The 21,066-nt window shown below is 43.2% G+C and overlaps 2 protein-coding genes across 7 annotated transcripts in view; one reads left to right on the top strand and one right to left on the bottom strand.

Moving 5' to 3' along the window:
• The window catches only part of ATP8A (ATPase phospholipid transporting 8A1), a 123,429-nt gene extending 117,721 nt beyond the window's left edge, over positions 1-5,708 (top strand). For all 5 annotated transcript variants that reach the window (XM_050184192.3, XM_050184194.3, XM_050184193.3 and 2 more), the window contains 2 exons: positions 393-436; positions 1,883-5,708. In XM_050184192.3, coding sequence (XP_050040149.1) covers positions 393-436; positions 1,883-1,936 — 98 coding nt within the window. In that variant the 3' untranslated portion in view covers positions 1,937-5,708. The remainder of the gene's footprint in view (positions 1-392; positions 437-1,882) is intronic.
• A 3,264-nt stretch (positions 5,709-8,972) lies between these two features.
• On the bottom strand, positions 8,973-21,009 carry LOC126537064 (cyclin-A1-like). 2 transcript variants are annotated; one of them, XM_055073685.2, is made up of 8 exons: positions 20,580-21,009; positions 19,476-19,731; positions 19,204-19,337; positions 18,008-18,231; positions 14,176-14,380; positions 11,980-12,093; positions 10,101-10,234; positions 8,973-9,466 (listed from the first exon to the last, which is right to left on the bottom strand). In XM_055073685.2, exons 1-8 carry the CDS (start codon positions 20,775-20,777, stop codon positions 9,418-9,420), a joined length of 1,314 nt encoding a protein of 437 aa, XP_054929660.1. In that variant the 5' UTR covers positions 20,778-21,009; the 3' UTR covers positions 8,973-9,417. The 2 variants fall into 2 exon arrangements, with proteins under 2 accessions (XP_054929660.1, XP_050040147.2); XM_050184190.2 differs by having other exon boundaries at positions 19,476-19,734; positions 20,580-21,008.
• Positions 21,010-21,066: the final 57 nt, after the last annotated feature.

Below are 21,066 nucleotides of genomic sequence, written 5' to 3'. Positions count from 1 at the left end.
ATTTAAGGAATACTTTACAGTCTAAAATTATTTGGTGTTTCTTTAGCATCTCATTAAAATCATGCAATCTCAGTTGGCTTCTACTTTATTTTGCATCGTTAAGGTGTACGCTAGGTGTATGCTCAAAAAGCCAGCAATCGTGTTGACAGGCTCCATGCCCATAGTTGTGAGCTAGTGGAGTTCGCAGATTTTAACGGTTGTTGCTTTTAATGGTCAGGTGTGGCACGGGTATAAAACGAGGAAGTCAACCACTGAGGTGAACATCCCTCTCCAATTTATTTTCCATAATATTGTTGCTAATGTTGGTGAGAAATGAGCATGTCTACTTTGTTATTTCATAATGCTTGTATAACAGCTCACACCAAACACACATTTGCATTTATCACTTGCAGATGGTTACGCCTTCTCTCAAGAAGAACATGGAGTAGTGCCACAGGTGACCTTGATTCTCTACTTCCACTTCACTGTAATGGTCCTTTTTTTTTTTATGGACTGTTTTAGATACAGGCCACAACAGAACACTGTATGTGGCTTGCTGTACTTAGAACAGAATCCGAGATGAACGGTTAAAAAGACAAGACGAAGCTTTTAATCCTTTGGACGTTTACACATGATGTATGTTTGCGTCAGATACTTCTGTAAAACCAACTTCCTTGAAGTCATGCACCAAGTAACATGAGAAAAAGAGCTGTTAGGTGTATTTGAGGGCACACAATTTGCCAGTTGTAGGCCACCATTTCCTGGGTGTCTGTCGCACTTATGCTTCAGGGAAACCAAGACAAAAGGTTCAAAAGAGTTTATGAACAGCAGGTGCTGTGGTAAAAGTTCATTTGCACACACAATTATCATGGGGCACTTGAAATGTCTTGCAGGCATTCACAACTGCAGTCAACATGATATGCTGCCAATTGTGGGTGGAGAGCTTAGGCACCAAGGATGCATACTTGTTTTCATCACTCCTGCAATTTGTAAACTTCTTTCTTTTTATTACACGACCATTGGCAGTACTATTAAGTTAATATGCATGCAGAAAAGGCACCTAAGAAGTAAATGTTTAGGTCTCTTCATTACCCTAATTTCTTCAAAGGAATACTGACGTGACATTTTCAGCTTGCCTTCTAAACTCTAGAAGAAATACTGGCAATTGTCAAAGTGCCCTAAATAATTTACTGTACATATTGTTTCTGTGAATTAGTTTCGGTTGCAGTACTTGGAGTTGGATGCATCATGACATGACGATACACCACCTAACTTTAGATTATGGGATTTTACGGGCCAAAGCCATTATCTGATTATGAGGCTTGCCATAATGGGGGACTCCAGGTTAATTTTAACCAACTGGGGTTCTTTAATGTGCATCTAAATCTAAGTACGCAGGTGTTCTTGCATTTCGCCCCCATCGAAATGCAGCCATCGTGGCCGGGATTTGAGCCCGTGACCTCATGCTTAACAGCGCAACACCAAAGCCACTAAGCAACCATGGTGGATGATACACCGCCTAACTCCGTGCCTACTATCCCTGCAGCTGCTACAAGCAAGGACTGCCAGAAGAAATGCAGGCAGCACTTAATAAATTTTTTAATGCCAACATCATTATACCTAACCTTGTTGCTGCACAATGTCAGCGAATGTTGTGCTGCATCATTATGTCACGACTAGGTTGATGACGCCAGGGTCCATATGCCACGTGCATTTCAACACGTAACTAAAGTTAATGTTTTGTATAAGTGTTCCCCAACCTTCTTACTTGCAAGGTGTCATTATTTTACGCATGAGAAGCATATATTAGAGTTTCTAAAAGTTTGAAAATATGTTAGCACTTCTTTAAGAAACCATTATAATAAAGCAAGATTGCTCAAAAGTTTTTCTTATTATTATCCAGGCTGACCTTATTCGTGCATACGACTCAACCAAGACTAAGCCAAAAGGCATCTGAAGAACGACACTCAAGCCACGAGCACACATTCCACTCTCGGCAAGAGGTTTGGAAGCGTCGGCAATGTCAGCTGCTTGGTGTACATACAAAGTGTGACTGCTTCCGAGTCTCTGTATGTCTGTGCACGGATGTATCCTAGTGACTCTCTTCTTTGTGTTAAATATGCCGTGCAAGTGCATTGGTATACAGGCTGTGCCACAATTCAGTGTTGTCACATTTTCCAGCCAGTGAAGGCTTACCTGGCAGAATGTATTTTTCTTGATTCAGTTGACTTATGCAAAGATATTGTATCACATGTCGTGTTGCGTTATTTTTTTTTTTCGCTCTCATACATCATGTTCACCATGGGCTGAACTATGACATTATTGGTCTACCTTTTCTGACATGACAAGTTGAATCTCGGGCTCTTTTTCCTGGTCTGTTTTGTGCAGTAAACCAAAACAGAACAGAAGTTCTATTTTGTTGTACGAACCTTCATAGAAAGCAAAGATGAACAATGTAGGTGAATAAGTCTTTACCTCTCATGTTTTTTTTTTTATTAAACACTTTACTTGTACAGCTTCAAAGATTTACTGTATTACTATATGCTACTCCCTACCTTGGAACTTGAGTAACCTAGTGTGCAAGTGTGGTTAAGAACACAGCTGTAAAGATTAAGCATGCCTGCTGTGAATGGTGACTTTATTAAACTAAAAGCAGTGAGTGCTTTTAAGGCAGTTATGTGAACAAAAGTTGACCACATTTTCTAAAAATTGTGCAATGAAAAGTCTGTGCTAGAGTCATACTCAAGGCCCCTTCTGATTCTGATCTCCACGAGGAAGGGCACCCAGATGGTGAACGAAATGTATGGAGCATGAAAGGATGATGACACTAAAAGTAAGCACTTCAGTGGTGTTGTCTGTCATTTGTGCTCAGTCACTACTCACCGTAGTCATTACAGTTCTTATGCTTAGTGACTTATGCAACAGAAGCACTAAAGAAATGCTGTTATGACAAAGGTACAAGGTCACTGTCGACACTCCTATATTGTTGCTGTTTGACTATACTGACTTGCTTATGTTGAGGGCTCCGTAAATGGTCGTCCTGCAGTAATGCTACTATGTGTGTTTCGTAACAGCATAAGATATCACATGAGAATGAGCTTTACAAATTTTATTGCTTACAAGCAGAAGAAAACTGTTCTAGGATTTTCGTTATGACTATAGCTCCCATGCAACTCTGGTGAGTGCACTTTTCAATGCCATCATCTGTTGTAGAAGATAGTGCAAAAATTTCAGAAGACTAGTGGCTATGATTGCAGCCTGATTTGGCCATGGTATCACACAGATATCTGCATCTTTCTGCTGCATAAGCATGTCGGAGCACACTCATTCGAGGCAATCGCTGTGGTGATCGTAATCAGAATACTGCCCCTGACCTTTGCATTCAGATTGGTGATATCAGGGTGAAGTTTATAAATATTTGAAAAGTTGCTAATTGTAAGAAAAAAGAAAAATCAGCTTTTGAATACTGGTACAAGTCAAATTTCCAGTGATACGTATGCCTTCTTACACCTTGTTGTTAGATTAGTCATTAGGATCACGTTTCTTTGCGTTTCTGATGACCCGTCATGACTCAGCTGCTCATTTTTAGGGCTGCAAACAGTGTAGCAAATATGTGCCCAGAGTTCTATAAAATGTTTACACGATATGCAGCTGATTGTTTTAGTAATTATCATTTATTAGTGAAGTTGCTACGTTGCTCTTTGGTGAAAACTGTTGTGCACTGCAGATTTTTACTTACACCAAATATTTTCTAATTGAATTCTGTTTCCTTTTTAGCAGGTGGGAAGTGTCAGAATTGTGACGACGTAGCACTGTATCGCTTTTCAGCTTATGGTAAAGGCAACAAAGACATTGTGTTGGTGTTTATTACATCTGATGCACCAGAAATCTGGTTAAACATTCTTAGTTCGCCGAGGCTGTGGGAAAGTGGAGAGAGATTGCAGTACATTCCCATAACATGGTCTGGTAACTCACTGGATAGAGTGGTGTTGCATGGTTAAAAAATAGGAGAGAAAAGAGGTATTTCTCATGGTGCTTGCATTGTTGTCTTTCACAATTCACAGGATAATATTGCATTCTGAAATGTGCAATCTAGTCATGGCAGTCAGTCTGTCATGTACGTAATGTGCATGATTATTGGAACACTAGAACCAACCAAATAGCCTACTCACAAACAACTACCTATATGTTACATCAGATTATTTAATTGCTTGGAAGCAGTGTGTCTTTACCACGTCAATTTTTTGTAATGTAAGCATGATGTAGATCCATATGTTACTTAGGTGTGCATCTATCTTTGCTCAGTGCAGGAAATTATGGAACGGATATATCATTGCCCACTGCCACAATCTATTCATGCTTAGAACATCAGTTGCCTAACATTGCGTAGATGCCTGCATGGCGCGCATTTTGGCCATTGCTTCTAACCGGCATGCTTTTGTTCATTCATATAAGGCTGTTTTCTTAAAATTTGTAAATGGTAAAGACCTGTTGTGTGTGTTTGTCAAATAACATTTCATAAAACAAATACTGTAAAGAATTCTTTTTTATCGAGCTCAATTCTTTGCAATCTCATTCTGTGATAAGATTCCAGAACAATTTGTGGTGTCTAAATATTGAGGAATGATTTTGCCACTTAATGTATGCACTGATTAAAAAAATTGGTTCCCCAACTTGTTTGTAAGACCAATTTTTGTTGAATTGCTGCCTGTTCACACAAGTTGATTCATTTGTAGCACATGGACCTCAAGGTTGCCATTGTCATTCTTTCCCATCTGTGGCCTGACTAACCAGCATAAACCAGGACATCCATGTACTTGACCAAATACCGCTGTTGTCCTTAATCTGGTTGTGGTGCGATTGGGAAACCATTGCATGGTTCAGGGGAGCTGCACGTTTGGTGCAGCTTGTCTTAGCTGCTTGCAAGCATCGTTTGTACAGTTAAAACTCGATCTAACGAAACACGATTTTACGAAGTCCCCAATTTAATGAAGAAGTTCCAATTCCCCGGCAAATATCCATACAGTTCAATGTTGACATCAACCGGAATTAACAAAACTAGCTTGCATCAAACCCAATTTAATGAAGCTTAAAACTTAACGAAGCAGACGGGTTTTCCTTCAAGCGTGCACCCTAATGCTATCGCGCTATAACATATAGGCACCCTAGCCACAGCACAACGGACTCGGCAGGCACTAGCGTTCTTACATACCAGATGGCGCTAGGGGCGGCCATACTTGGGCTGTCTTCGCCGACTTTTTACACGCGCAGGCGTGGGTTAGCGATAAATACAATGGCGTGGTACCTTTTGGGTGTTGCATTACAATTTTAGATTTCGAAGGACCGAAAAATCCCTTACCCAATTTTCTGAACTTCCAGCATGGTCATCACTTCGGTAAATCGAGTTTCAACTGCAATAGTTTAAAGAAGCACATTTTGTATACCATTGGACCATGTGTGACAGGAAACCAGTGATGTCTATCTCAAAACAGAGATCGATTGTATCCAAGTGGTGTTGAACTTAAACACATGCCATTTGCTGTTGGAGCTTTATGTATATCTTATTGTCGAAGTGTCTCCGACAAATGTTTCCCCCCATATTCAGTATGAGCAATGGTGTACACAAGAAGGTACGTGATTGGCAAGGTATTAAAAGGACTTGGATGTTCATGGCATATACGCTTGTATTTATTGATGTCGAATCACATTAAAGTATGTTCCAAAGCAGGTATTTTGAGCTTTCTTGTTTTTCTTTGCAAGCAAAGCTTATGAAAAGCTCTACCTTTGTCTCAGGATATTGAGCTGCATTTGAGCACTACATGCGTCACTTGCTCCCCAAATTCCAAGGTAAGAACCTTTTTATGTGCATTCCACTAATTTCATCTTTTCCAAACAGTTACTTTGGTATGAATATGGATTCCACATAAGTTTAATGTTACTTTAATAATACAGAAGTCAAATGAAGTTATTGGACAGCACGAGGAATTTTTTAATGCAGTAGCACTCAGTTTCACATTTACCAGGCAATGCTGCAGGACCTATGCGTGTGTTGGATCAAAATAGGCTCTTCATTTCCAAAAAATGGCTTGCACTATATTTATTGACAGAAATTGGCGATTGAGCTTTGTTTAGGTAGTGCTAGCTTGAGCGAGTTGTGAAGCTTAAGGCAGACGATGTCAATACTCATAGGACCAGTCCCCGGCTCATTGAGACTCTGCCATGCTATGGTGTTCACTCTGTCCGTCGTAACCAAACTGAGCAGGGCATCGGCCGTTATGGAAAGCAGATGATTCTCTCATAGACTCCTTGCAAAACAGTTTGGTTGTTGCGAGACTACCTGCAGTAGCCAAAAGTTTGTTCTAAGTGGGATATATATCATAGGCGGGCTCGAGTATGAAAAGAATTCGATTCCAGTATACCCAACCGACGCGTGTAAAGCGTGTGGACAGAGTGCAACACATGCTCTGGGAATGTGCCGGCAACAACAGTAGTGAAACCGCCGCCGCTCGCGACGCTTCCATAACCGCGGCCGTTACCAGCGTACAGGAAGCCTCAAGCTCGCTTCTTCCCAATGCCACCCCAGCTGCGGGAGTCGCCGGGGGCCTTCTCCGTCGGCGTTGCTGCCGCTGGGAGGCGGCTCTGAAAAGTTTGGAGTTGAAAGACGAGCTCTGGGCTGTCTGGCGAGCCAAAGATGCCGAGTCCAAGGACTTCGAGCCGCCGCCTGCCACCAAAACTGCCGGACCATTCTTTTTAATGAAGTTTATTTTCTTCTTCCAGATGACATCTACGTAGGTGTTCATTGTTGTAGTGATACCAAGTGCCCCAAGTTGGCATCGAAGAGGTTCATTGAAGAGCCGCACATACCCAGTGGCCCCGCACAGGCCCCTCTGGCATCTTGGCCCGCATTTTCAGACTGCACTATCTTTGGAATTTGCCCTCGAAAATTGGCCAGGTACCAGACAGTTAGTCATTACAAAAAACTGGGTTGAACTCCAAGAATGCTTCATACTAAAAATTTGCGTCATCGGCTCAAGGTGCATTCACAATTATTGGCTGTAGGCATTACGAGGAAGGAAAAGCTATTCCTTCACTATTGGTGCTGGAACACCACACGTAGAACATGCCTCAAACATGCTGTAGTGCCTTCAGTAAAGCAGTAGTGTGTAAAAATACTCTGTACACTGAAGTGAAATGGAGTCGCATTGTGTAAGCAGAGGGTTCAGTCGAGCTGCAATTTTATGTCCGAGTTTTTTTTAATGGTCACTACTGGGCATAACTGGCAAAAATGCATCGCATACACATGTCTACACCAACACTGAAGAGTATATCTGCACATTCCGAGTAGCATATCTGGTGCATTAAGTTTTTGTTGCAAGTGTAGGCAATGCAAAAAGCCGCTCCAAATCGACAGCATTGCCTGATAAATATTGTAGTTTCCTACTAATATTACTGCGGTCGTTGAGCTAGAATGGGGATGATGGCTTCAAAAATTCTTGTCGATTTAATGCACCTTATATGTCTAGCTTTAAATACTACTGCACACCGATGCAGATCTGTTGCTAATTGTTGTAGTTATAATGCAACAGTACCCGGCTGATCAAAAAAAAAGAGAAAAACAAGAACTGGACAGACAATAAAACATTTGAATTGGACAAACAAGTACAGTTGAACCCACTTTGAGCATTACTGGTTTTAACAATATTCTGATGCTACAATGAGCTGCCACGGCACCATGCACTTGTGTTCTATGGCAAAATGAATCAGTTGCTATATAATGTCCCAGTGCTGCGTTATTGGTTATAACCGAGATCTGACCGCTGGGTGTCCACACTAAAAGGAAAGGAATGCAAAATCCTGGAACATATACGCGTATTGTAGAGAGAGATACAAGCTTTAATGATATACTAGAAATGTTAGCCTGGCCGATAACCAGGTCGTGTTGGAAATCGGTGCAGAGTTCAAAGTGGATAAGAAATTTTGTCACATTGATTATTTTCAGCTGTCAGACACCTATTCTCCATGAAACATCTATAGTGAACCCTTTCCGTTTCATAAAATAATTTGCTACAAGTGTGCTAAACTACCATTTCCATGGAGTCTTTCTTGGCGGGAAGCCTCTACCATAGCTAGGGCTTGTGTACTCGGCTTGAAGTAGGAGCGTAGTCTGTCAGTGTGTAAGCTGCACGATTTCCAGGACAGACAACTTGCATAATTGTTGAAAGGATATCCGGACAGAGGTGAGCCTTATCACGAAGCTCGAGGGGCGAACAGAGATTTCCCAATTCAAATACACGTAAAACATAGATATGCTTTTACATTGCATTTGACAAGTTAAATAGGATGCAAAATCTTCATTTAGGACCTCCAATTTAAAAGTTTCCCAAAACCAGCAAGCAAAAGAAAATATAACGGTAGAAATCTGCAACTGTGCACAAAAGACGGAGCTTCTAAAGTGAAAAAAATGATGCATATGAATTTGCAGCTTATATGAAATTGTTACAATGTTTACAAGAGCTTTGAAACAGTCCTACTCATAAATTAGTGGTATGTTTTAGAGTGGTGTATAATATGTACTTCAATTTTGTCCACTTAAATGTATTTACGTTAGATTTACATAATTACATTTTTTATTGCAGAGTTAGAATTGTAAACTTGGTACTCCTTTTATTATCGAAGTTGTGAAAGTTTCAAGAATCTAAAAAATTGACAGCCTAATTAGAAATCCACTTTTAGAGGTAGTAGACTAGATCTTAAGAAGTTGACAAACTCAATCTGTGCAGTAGTTGCAGTGTAAAAAAAAGACTTTACCATTCCCCCCCAACTAACATACTCAGTGGGAGGAGATTCTCCGTCGCTCAGAGGCTCGTAGCAGATTGTTTAGGAGACTGTTCGTGCCACCAAATGTAGGCAGTGGTGCCTACACTGTAGTCGCTGCAGTCACTCTGGGGCAACGTGCGAGCGCAAGCAAACACTCAACCATGGCAAGCAAGAAGTCACTTTGTGGTGAGCATCTGACGTTTATTGTCATGTAAAAAAACTTTTGGACCACGATCTATGTACAGGAAAGATGACAATGCTAAGGCCATTACATCCCATGGAATGCAGAAACTATGGAAAATTCATGATTGGCCTCGACACCGTGCACACGAGCTTTGCAGCTCAAGTGGCACACGTGTATCTTGCAAATGAGGTCAGCATTTAAAAGGCTAAAAAATTATCAACAAATACTAGAAATGCCATATGCCAGAGCATGGACGCTGAAGTCGGTGCAGTTTACTAAGAGCATGTTTCGCCACTGCAGAATACAAGACACGTCATCATGGTAAACTGCAGCAATGAAAATTGCACGCCATATGCAAAAGGCTTCCAGCGATGGAGCAGAAAAATACATGCAGGCGAATACTTTGTTCACAAAATGCCCATTGTGCACGCTAGGACTTAGAAGGGCAGCATCTGTGAAGGCTTTAGGTGGGCGACCGAGTGGAACCTGCGCAGGAAACAAACAATTTCATCAGTGGCGCAAGTTCCCTACCTGGAAGTTTAATTGCAGTAGTACGCACAAAGATATTTTAGTGGTAAGTGTTGTGCTGTTCATGGAATTGAATGTCGCCAAGAATGGCACAGGCCCGAAATAAACCACACAAGCTAAAACAATGGTAACAGCATGAGAACTAGCAAACGAAAAAAATTAGAGTGCGCTTTAGCGAGCACGAAGCTCCTTGTTCCAAAAATCAGCAGTGAAAAATCCAATTGCATGACCAAATGCCAATGCATTCGTCAATTCTCTGCCCAAACCCGCTTTTCACACTCCTGCTGGATTGCATGTCCTGCAATGTAGCAGGACACGCAAAACTTGCATGCCCAAAGCGTCATAGCAATGTTGCAAGGTTTGACAGTGCTCAATAAAAAGAATGCTTGCATTATGTGGCCACAACCTGTTCAATGCCATTAGAAAGCGATGAAAGCACAGAGTTGTGCCTACTACATCCTCTGCTTCTGAACATCAAGTTTCAATTGGTTTCCATTAAACTGAAACAGATCTAGCAGTGCAATGTGGATGGCACCTATTGGAGATTCAGTAACCCCCAAAAAAGTCAGAATGATTCAAAAGCCGCACTCACTTTGGACTCTTGAACTTCTCATGCACAGCCTTTTGGTCGCGGCTGGCTGCGTTACAGAAGGTGCTGTACATAGAATGGATGCACTCCCGGAAAGCGTGCACTTCATAGCCCGAGAAGGAAACGAGATCCTGGCCCTGCAGAAAAGCACACTCAGACTTGTCGCAAATGCATATAACTGCAGATGGTGTCATGACACTGAGCATGACAATCAACTTCTCCGGTTCACATGGCTAGGTCTGCAAAGGAAGCGGAGCTGTCCGACCAGCCATACTATGTAGTTGGTGCTTAGCCATGACAGAGTAAAGGTGCTGGTGCCGCCATCCACTCATCTGCCAGAGTAAGTGTGTGTATAAACACAAAAAAAGTTAACCGGGTCGATGCGTTGGTACTTTTGGTCCACAACAGCTAGAATGCAACCTAACAACGACAACAAGGACAAAAAACATACCGCGAAATAATGAGAACACTTTATAGTAAACTAAGCATTGCAATATAGCATGAAATGCCAGACTTGTTACAAGAATGCTATGCTAGGTGGTCAAGAAATAAAAAGAATATGTTTGGCAGATTACCATTTCCTGGGAATGCATTTTGGCAAGAGGAATATGGCTATGAGGAACAAAGCTTAGTTGCTACTGAAGTCAACTTATGCACATGATTAAAAGTGGATCATTCATTTGCAGTGGATGCCTCTGCACAGTGTCAGGAAAGCTCTCAGATGCAGTCACAAAATCTTGCGAAAGTGATAGAGTCTTTAAAAGTGATCGCAAGAGAATACTGCTCCAGTGTAGTTTGAAGCAGTGGCCAAGGAAGCACAAATGGCAACGACATGCCGCTTTCATCATGAAATTCATTTAAACGCAAACATACCAAATCCACTGCACGGCGATATACTGACGCATTCCAAGTGTTTCAAAAGCAATAGTATAGAGTTGGGTGCCAAACTTTTTAGGATAAGTTGTCAGAGTTATGGCTCTTCAAAAGTTCAAGAGACTAAACTTGGGTACAAAAATCATTGGTGTGACACAAGCTGACCACTTCTGCATCTTATACAGTCGAGGCCACTCATAATGAACACACAAGTGAACTTGTGGATCGCCAGCAACTCTACAAACCGGAGCAGAACAGATGGCTGCATGGGCAATTACCGCTGCGAGAGTCTTGTAGACGTTGCATGTGCACTAAAAATAGTGAATTCAGGGCAGATTGTACACACAAAAAGGCAGCCGAAAATGATTTGGCAGAACAAAGCCTTACGTGGCAGTAAACCGTAGTAAAGTGACACCGTCTGCCCCAAAATTTGCTTTTGACTTCACTGATCAGCCTTTGCACAGGTCCTATCACACCTTTGAAATCCCTGCTTGAGGAAAAAAGAAAAATGACTAACAATAACAGCCATTCCATACTAAGCAGTCTCCTCAAACTTAATATGCACTTCCAAAACAGTGGTCACAGGCACTTTTTTTTATATACATCCAAGGTGCCAGCAGCCCATATAGTAAAAATACAAGTTCCTGCACAGCTGCGGCGGAAATTTTGCTGGGACATTCTTTGAAGAAACTTCGAACAATTCTCTTGGGCAGAAATTGCCGATTTTCTTGCACTGTGTCCCCGCTTAAACATTGTTTCATCAGTGCTTTTGATGCACTATTTTGCATTGCACAATTGTACATACAGCAGCTGAAATGGATATGCAACATGCACCAGTTAGGAACACAAAATTGTAAGACTGAATGGAAGATGCTAAACAAGGGAAAAATTTCGTTTGTACACTTGCTCATGATGTCTTAGGCGCCACATCTTTTTGTTGAAATGTTTGCACGTGTGCCAACAGCTTAACTGGCAGAGCTGCCGCCAAGAAAAGAATAACAAAACGTACCCATGGATGCCTGTTGAGAGTGTGGTTGGCCAAGCAGAGCGCAGCACCGGCAATGATGCTGGGTAGATACTGAAGGTAAGGTTCATCCTCTAAGAGTGCAAGCTCGCAGAAGTACTGCAGAGAGGGAAAACGAACCAGTATGAGAAAATGAGCCTATGAACAGCTCTAAGGAGTTAACGGGCTGGAGTGAGAAGGCAATCAGCAGAAATCGAGGCACTTAAGACAGTGGCATAATGTGTTTCAGCTATCGCTTATGCAACAGACCCCAAATGCTTCAAAAAAAATAAAAAAAAAATAAGAGCACCCGTATGAAACAAGATCTATTGCTTACCGTAGCCAGAATGTATAAAAAATCAATTAAGCATATGAAAGGATTACCGACAGGAGATGTTTGCCTCCTATTTACTGCTCTATTGGATAGCCGTAGACTATGCTGTGGAGCCCCAAGCCTTCAACCGCCATTCTCAAGATAAACTTTTCCACCATCCGGACTTCGACAGGCAAAGAGATTTGTGAAGACTTGATGAATTGGAAGAAACAGACAATGGAGAAACAGTAATTCAAAAGAACAGTCAAGGCCATGACCGGTGTAGCATGTCCATCTGCCTGGGCTATGACAGACAAACAAATGTATGAACTGTTTACAAATACTGAAACAAGAGAAAACGGAAATGAAAAACCAGCTTCTATGCAGCATGAAATGTCAACTGAACCAACACGCTAGAAGAAACCAGTATGGGCTGGGTAGCAGTCAAAGAGAAAGCAAAACTGTCAAAATGCTAAATAGCCCCAGAGCACAGTGAAAAAAAATTAAGTTGCCCTTTAATGCCACCCATTCGAAATGCATGCCTGGTGCAGCACAGCTTAAGACGTGAAAAAGGAGCCATCAAGTCACTCAAACTTGTTCTGGCAGTCTAGTAGTATCAGATGCCACTGACACACATATGACTGCTGTCTAAAGCCAAACCCACTCACAACCCAAGGGGGCAAAAGGGGGGAGAACTTGCATTTCCAAAAAAAAACTGCATTTCGAAGAAAAGAAACTGGAAAGGCCACTTTGGCAGCTTTTGGCAAAACTTATTGTAGTAAGCCTTTCGAGCACCACAATAGGCCGAATTCCCACCTGTGTTCCCAAGATTTTATCAGTCAGATTTTTTTTCGTAGTGCTCTTTGTAAATTTAGGCTGTGTACTGTTATTATCGTGAATACAAAACCAGGACAAAATTTGTGTCAGTATCCCAGGAAAAAAAAAAGAATACTGTGTACACGAAAGTGCTAAAGCAACACGACGGCTATGAGGAATGCCGTAGTGGAGAGAGGCCTCTAGGTCGATTTCAGCCACTGTGGTGTATTTATCCAATTCGTTGCTAAAGCCAGCGAACTGCCTGGCGGCACACCTGCCATGGCAATGTTGACAAAGACAGCAGATTGCCGGGCAGCCATATTTTGTACTTCTCGAAGCTGTTGATGGACGCCAGCACTTGTCATTTTATCTGAACATGGTTAGATATGTTACTGACAGACTGCAATAGTTTTCTGAATGCACCTGCATATATTTGGTCATTAATGGTATGAAGTGACAGAAAATGTGGCGGCTTCCAGTGGCCGGTGTGTGCTTTCCAAGTGAGAGATACTGGATATTCTCATCAGTAACGGTGATGACAAGCCTTGCAACAACAGCACTTTCTACGAGCCTTCAGGAGAAAGTGAATCTGACTGTAGGGGGGACCAGTTCACCAGAGAACAGCCCATGCTGGAGAGCTTGAAACTCTCACAATGAAATGCTTGAGGCTTCAAAAACTGCACCACAGTAAAATCTGAATGATGCTGAAATGTAAACAAGTTTCATATTTTTCGAACTAAATATTTGATCTGTACTGATGGCACACAGAAAAATGATCATATAATGTATTACTGCTTCCAGTAAAAAAAATGTGCTGTACAGAAGGCCTGCACGAATGGCAGTGAATAGGTGAACTAAGTATGCATAAACATTTTTTTAAGTCTACCCCCATCAAAATACAGCTGTCATGTCCTAGGTTGAACCTGCAGATCTGTGCTTAGCATCAAAATGCCATAGCGGGTCAGTGTTGAGCAAATGCTGCAAAAAGCAATTAGGTCAGCCACAGTGATGAAGTGCATTGCCAACAACAGTGCCTTTGCACATCCAATACAGCCATACATGAACATGCATACCTGGGCAAGATAGGTAACCGTGTCCGGGCACTTGTTAACTTCTGCAAAACGTAGCAAGAAGGCATAGGCCGTTGGGGAAGAAACGTCGAAGGAAAGAACCTTGAGGACCACTTGCTCCATTCGCAAGACTTGCTGCTTGGTGTAAGTGTCATCAGTGATGTACACGAACTCACTGACTTCTGGAGGGTAAATCTCTTCAAACTTCCTACAATTGTGAAGAAAGAAAAAAAGAAAAGCAAGGGATTGTGCAAAATGAAACACTACGTACAAGTGCAAAGGAGAAAATGCAGCACAGCTCTAAATGCATTGCCACATAAACAAAACTATAGAGTGGTTAGGAGTGTACAGTGCCAGTCTGCTATTGAAGGAAACAAAACTAGCATTTTGGGACTGGATCACAGTTCACTTTTGATGCGAGGGAATGGGAGCAAGGAAGCTTTTGAAATTTCCTGGTTATTATCAACGTTGACAGCCAGCTCACCCAAGTGGATGCCCTGTTGAGCATCACAGCAAGCACATTTCTCCTACAAAGTTGATTAGCTTGAATACTATCTGCATATTTGCTATAAGGGTGGACCATAACGTCATGCTCAGTATGAGCTGCAACGCACGAACTGTGGCCGGAGCACTCTCTGCATTGAGCTGGTGGTGCCAACATGCGACGCTCTCGAGAGAAAAGGTGACGGTCATCAGACTTTTTTGCAAAGCAATACTAACGCACTGGTGTTCCGAGCAGCACTACATACTCAGCCCCTAGCACAGAGTGCATCGTCATGGCACAATCCTGTCCTAGCATAGAAACTATTCCAAGTTTTCTTGCAATGGGTCGGCAGCAGCGTTGCAGTAAGGGGAAGATTACAATTAGAAGATAAGATCAAGTGCATCTAGCAATGCTTAGCAAAGGAAGACCCCCCAGACCATTACTAGGAACAATGCAACACTTCTATTTAAGAGCATCACACATTACTGTCACCTGCTCGGCCAAGCGAAAGCTCCAGATAGCTCGCACTTACGATTCATAGCATACTGTATGATATAAATCATAGTATATGCTGTAGTACGCCTGTGAGCAGAAGTACACGAATCACAAGCTCGCTGAAGTGAATTCGTAGTTCAGACAAACAAACAAAATCGACGAGTGCGCTGTAAATTTTGAAATGCAAAGTTTCGACTGTAGTCCTCGACTTTGTTGCGGAATATCTGGACAACATACTTTTGCTCAGGGTAACACGCTGCACAAACATCCTTAACCATTCAGGGAAAGCCTTATGAACAGACAAGTTTTCAACTGTGGGAGTAGCATGAAGGAGGACTGTTCACCAGCCTTCTTTTAGCTAACATTACCCCTACCATGCCTTACATGCCAGTTAAATCTTGACTAACAGTGGCCTTTTTAGCATTTAGGCCATGGCCATGTCTAAATGGCCACTGCTTTGCAATGCTAGGAAAGGTTACACAAATGAATGGTGCCGGCAGACATGTATATCAGTGCTGTTCATGTAAAATTGTTAGACACAGGGTTAGGTAGGGAGCATAAACATGCAAAAGTACTGGGAAGGCATGGCATTTGATGTGGTATCAGGCAAAAGCAACACAGTACTAATTTAAAGGGGTCCTGAACCACTTTTTATCGAAGTGGAGAAAGGCACTCGAAGTGAAAATAGGCTATTTCAGAAATACTATGCTGCAAAAGGTACTTCAATGTGTTCAGCAGAAGCGGGGTTATTGGCAATTAAACAAAGTCTCTGCTGTGTTCCCTTTCCTTCTTCAATGCCTTGTACTGCGAAGGCTACGGCGGAGTTGGGCGTGCCCACAGTTCACATTTCATTTTGGATGTTAATGCAGACACCGCGACTTTCGATTTTGGCGACTATGATGCGCTAAACGTAAACCACTGTTATGCTCGGCGAGCTGCAGTTCGCTTAGCCAGTGGACTCTTGGCAGCAACACATGGCGCCACGGTATCTACGCTGCATAGCTGACCGCAGCTACCAATAGCAGCCACGTATGAGAATCTGCTTTATTACAAACTAAAGCATCCAGAATGGAGCGAGGAGCAGACGTCTGTTTGATAAGCATTCGAGAGAAAGGCAACTTCACGCTCTGCTTGTGAGCTGCACCCACCATGTACAGCAGCAAAACTTTGTTGAGATGTTCACAGTAGCGAATACTACCCACGAACTGTTATTTCACCAAGCCTGAGAGTTGGTTCAGGGCCCCCTTTAATAAACCACATGGGGAAAAGAAAAATGGGCATGCTGGGAGCATTACTATTAAAGGGGTACTGAAACAAAAATCTTAATTTAAATTAACTGGTAAATTACATTGCAGATGATACCTGTGAGCTCGCAGCAAAGTATCATTAGCCGAAATGCAGCATAGAAAGCAATTTAATGTCAAAGCAAGTGACGAACCAGCAAGTGCTGCATCTATCAATGTTATGAGCAGCATAGGTCCCGTTTGTAAACAATGTTAAGTCACAAATTTCAGGGATTGAATTAGCCGACGTACAACACGATTGGCTTGTCTCTGTGTTTGGAAGATGTTTCACCATTGTTTGCATTGGGTGCCTTGCAATGACCACATACAAAGAGTACATATATGCATACATGAAGTTGACGTGCAAACTGTTTGCCATTCACAGATTATCGTGTTACCGGTAACTTTAGTAGCGAAGCTGGTGGCGACATCTTGTGACAGTCTGTCCAACAATTACAATGCATTTGAGTTTTTGTCACACCAGTGTTACAGTCAAAAAAAAAAGGAAAAGAAAGAAAAAGAAGGAGTTATAAAAGTACGGCACATTCATGATTGCCTGTGTTGCTACCAACACTTTACACCAACAAATAGAATCTGCAAGTTGCAGTGTTAGTTTTGTGTGCTCTCTGGCTATATACCATCGTCAAATTACTACCAGCATTTTTCCTGCCATACCTCTCCAAGAAAGAACCCAGCAAACTGCGAACAGCAAGACATTTGCAGACGCGCTAAAACGAGACCAGAACACTAATGCCAGGATCATACTACGTAGTGGACTTCAGCGCAATGAAATATTATTATGGTGCAGCAATGTACAGGTTTCCCCATCATACTAGCAGACGAAACAGGGGTCCAGATGGCATGGTAGACTGTGCATAAACGTGCCTCACAGGTCTGCACGCTCATGATCATCGCTGTTTAGAGCATGCAGTGTACATCAAGGGATACATAATGCTCTTCAAAATCAAAACCACGACTGTTCACGAGATATGAGCATATATCTAAGCAATCATCGAGTGCTGGAGCAAATGAATATTTTTTATAGCACAACTGCTGCATGAATAGAGACTTATTAAGTGCAAAAACAGAGCACAAGGAATTTGCCGTCAGTACTCTTAAGGAGAGCCTTGAAACTGAATAGGCCTAGTCTTAACAAAGCAACAAAAACTTTGCCAGAGGCAAACCACATGAAGCACTACTGAACATTTGCCAAGGAGGTGCAAGAACTGCATTATGCAACCTTTTCAACTCTTGCAAAAAAATGCTCAGCTAGCCTAGATTGAAAACTTGCAGATGTTGAATACCATCAGCCAATGCATAGCGTTTGAATTTGAGCCCTGCGGCTGTTCCAATAAAGTATGTTCGAAGAGGTAGTACCACCCAAAATACTTAGCATTTGGCTGCGTATTACCCCGAGGGTTTGACGAGATACAACAGACAACTATCGGGAGCAATTTTTTCACTTGCTTTGACCACAGTTTTAACTATATTTAGATTTACTTTAACAGGCTTTACAGTACAAACAAGAGCACTCAAATGAGGGATGCCCCTTGCATAACTGATGCACTCTTACGCGGCAATGAGAAGAGAAGCTGTGCCGACAAGTTGTAGCCTTGTACGCTGCACCGACATGCTTGACAGGAAGCGGTCGACGTAGGAGACTGCGAGGAACAGCGTTTCAGTGTGCAGCTGGTATTCCTCTGCCACTTCGACAAGCCAGTCAACGAGGATGGTGCGCATGGATGAAGTTATGTCTGGCTGCTTCCGCATGTAGTTTGCTTTGCAGGCCATCCTTACCTGGATGACAAAAAGAAAATGGTTGACAAGATTGAGAGCTCCAAAGCAACGCAAGAGCGAAGAGACTTAGTAGGAAGCTTCAGATTAAATAAGCACACCTGGGTTTTCTTTGCACATGCATGCAAAGCACTGCACGCCCTCACTGAAATGCAGCTGGGGATGACTGCTCAGCGAAAAGCCACAGCACAATGCAGAAAAATCAAAAGGCAACAGGAAGAGCTTGCCAGGAGGTTGGCTAAAATAGATTTATGAAAGAGGAACAGAAAATACTGAGGAACAGTGGCAGCGTATAGTTAACACCAATGCCAAGAGGGCAATTGTGATGCACTGTTACAGGAAGTGTGTGTGTTGTATGGAGCTTGCTGCACTTTTCTACACAAAGTCACATGATCAGGAGGGAGAAAGGCCGGTGTCACAGCAACAATGTTACAGGACTGTGTAGTGGTAGAAGACGAAAGTCCATATAGAAGGCAATTACACTGACAACTTGGGTAGGGAGTTCACCATTGTGAAAGGTTTGCAGTAAACAATAGATAAATGAAATAAATGGCTAAGTGAACCTTGCAGTGCCATATAAGTAAGGTGCATCAGCACCCTAGTGGCATTAGCAACCTCACGAGTTGACATTCGGCCTGTGTCGTACAACCTATTCACAAGTCCAAAGCATTAAAAAAGGGGAAAGGAGATGGAGAAAATTCAGCAGGGACTGAATCGTTAAAGGTTAACGACCATCTTATTTGCTTCCCTGTCTATCTTTTCACTTCCTTGCGCTCCTAACTTGGCATCCTTGCGCTTCTAACTTGGCATCACCAAGTTAGAAGCCACTGGGCGAATTGACTGTCCAAACGGAATTTGCTAACTGAACAGCATGAAACGGGCATGGGAGGCAAAAAGCAAGTGTTGTGATGGTGAAGAGAAAACAAAATGGAGGAGGCAAGAAGTTAAGACCTTCCTCTCCCCCAAGAAACTTGCCTCCAGCTCCCTCATGTAATTACATATGTCCTGTGCATATTCTGCACTGGATTCTTGATCCCGGACGTCACTGTAGCTCAGGGGCTCGAGTGTGTGGAGAGACGTGTCCAGGACCATGGGAGATTCACCAGGCGCTGAAAAAAAAAAAAGTACAGGAGTTGGGTGGGAGGGGAGAAAAGACAGCTGTCGACACCGTGCATGTCCGAGCAGCTTGTTTGAATTTGTAAAAGCCAGCAACTGTCAAGTCGCCCCTCAATTCACCCGCAACTTACGAAGTGCTTCATCTTCCATGCGACAGTCAGGCGACATGGGCACCGCCGTGGAGTTTACAGATGCCGAGGGAACGGCGAGGCAGAGGGGTTGGCTCGCAGAAGGAGCCACCTCATCAGCTTGAACTGTGCGCTCCGCGCGAGGCTGTTCGGAAGCATCGCAGGAACCTTCTTCAAACACTTCAAAACGGCCAGTCGGCCGAGCGTTCTCTGTAGTGGATGCTCCAAGCCGTGCCGACCTTCTGAGGGCAATTGGCTGCTGCTACGAAACCAGCAAAAGAGTGGCGTGCGTTAGCAAAGCACTACCCTTTGCGTGTTCGCCTAGAAACAGTGTTGCGGAGTACCATTTAGCAGCTGCGAAATATATGTTGGCCTACGCGTGCACAAGGTTACAAGTTTACTACAGACACGGCTAGCATACTTAATTATTCAACATCAATGCTGCGGCAACCCTCCTACCGAGCTACCGAATAGCAGCAGCGCACTTAAGTGAAAATTAGCACAAAGGAGTGTCGTAATTTAGTGCGCAAGAGCCCCACAAAAAAATGAGGAAGCAGGTCAAACTGCAACGGAGATCGGTACTCATGCAAATTTGTCAGCTAACTGTACACTGAATCAACACAGGGCAAAGATTCACTAGTGACAACTGATGCGAAATAAAGTATGCGTACCGGGCAACCGCGAGCGGTATTCGCAACGGAGAATAAATGGACACCGCCGAAGTGTAGCAGGACCCACGCCGCGCGCACATGGCGCTTTAACACAGCAGACAGACAGACAGAGAAGCGTGCAATATACTTGAAGTTAAGTCTCAGAGGAAAAGCAATACGCTTAACTAAGCGTTGCCCGCGATGACCAGCGAGACGAGAATTTACAAGTTGTTTACAAGTTAGCTTAACGCTTCCTCGAGGATGCTCAATGTTCAGGCAAAAGCAGCAGCCCGCGCACAACAAAATATCACTGCAGCCTGCGCTACGATATAAGCAAAAGGCCTAAGAGACCCAAGCACCGTCACAAACGACTTCTCCATCAACGCATGTGCAACAATAAACAATGGTAGCATAACCCCAGACCCCCGCAGCCGCCGCGCCGGTAAGTCAGCCATACCTGGTTGCCGCAGTCTCGCTTCGCCAACGGCTTTTTTTCTGCTACACGGTTAGTCTGGATGCATCCCAGTGCTTGTCTCTTGGGAATAGCTGGCAAGGAGGTCTTCTCTGCGTTCGTGGTTAGCTTGGGGGCCAGGTTAAAAGGCCTCGAGTTTTCGTCAGCGTAGCCAACGGTCGTGGTGGCGTTACGCCTCGCCATGTTTGAAGCGTTCCTCCACAGGCAAAGCGCGTCACCTCGTTTACGATGTCGGTACGCTCGCCGCTTCAGAGGCCGTTGTCCTGTCGTTTCATGTGGCAAGCTACTCGTCCGACGGTCGCTGGCTGCCGGAATTCCGAGTTCGTCGGCCCCGAGTAACGACCGCTGTCTCAGAGCAGCAGAACCACTGACGAATGGCCGTCCCACAGCTGAGTGCGCGAACGTTAAATTCCCCGCGATTCAGGCGAGTCTAAACAAATGGGCCAATAGCGTTCGGCGTTTTTTCGTCACG

Source organism: Dermacentor andersoni, chromosome 4 (genome assembly GCF_023375885.2).
Source record: "Dermacentor andersoni chromosome 4, qqDerAnde1_hic_scaffold, whole genome shotgun sequence".
Taxonomy (NCBI): domain Eukaryota; kingdom Metazoa; phylum Arthropoda; class Arachnida; order Ixodida; family Ixodidae; genus Dermacentor; species Dermacentor andersoni.
Note: the sequence above shows the minus strand (reverse complement) of the source record. Positions and strands in the feature narration are given on the sequence as shown.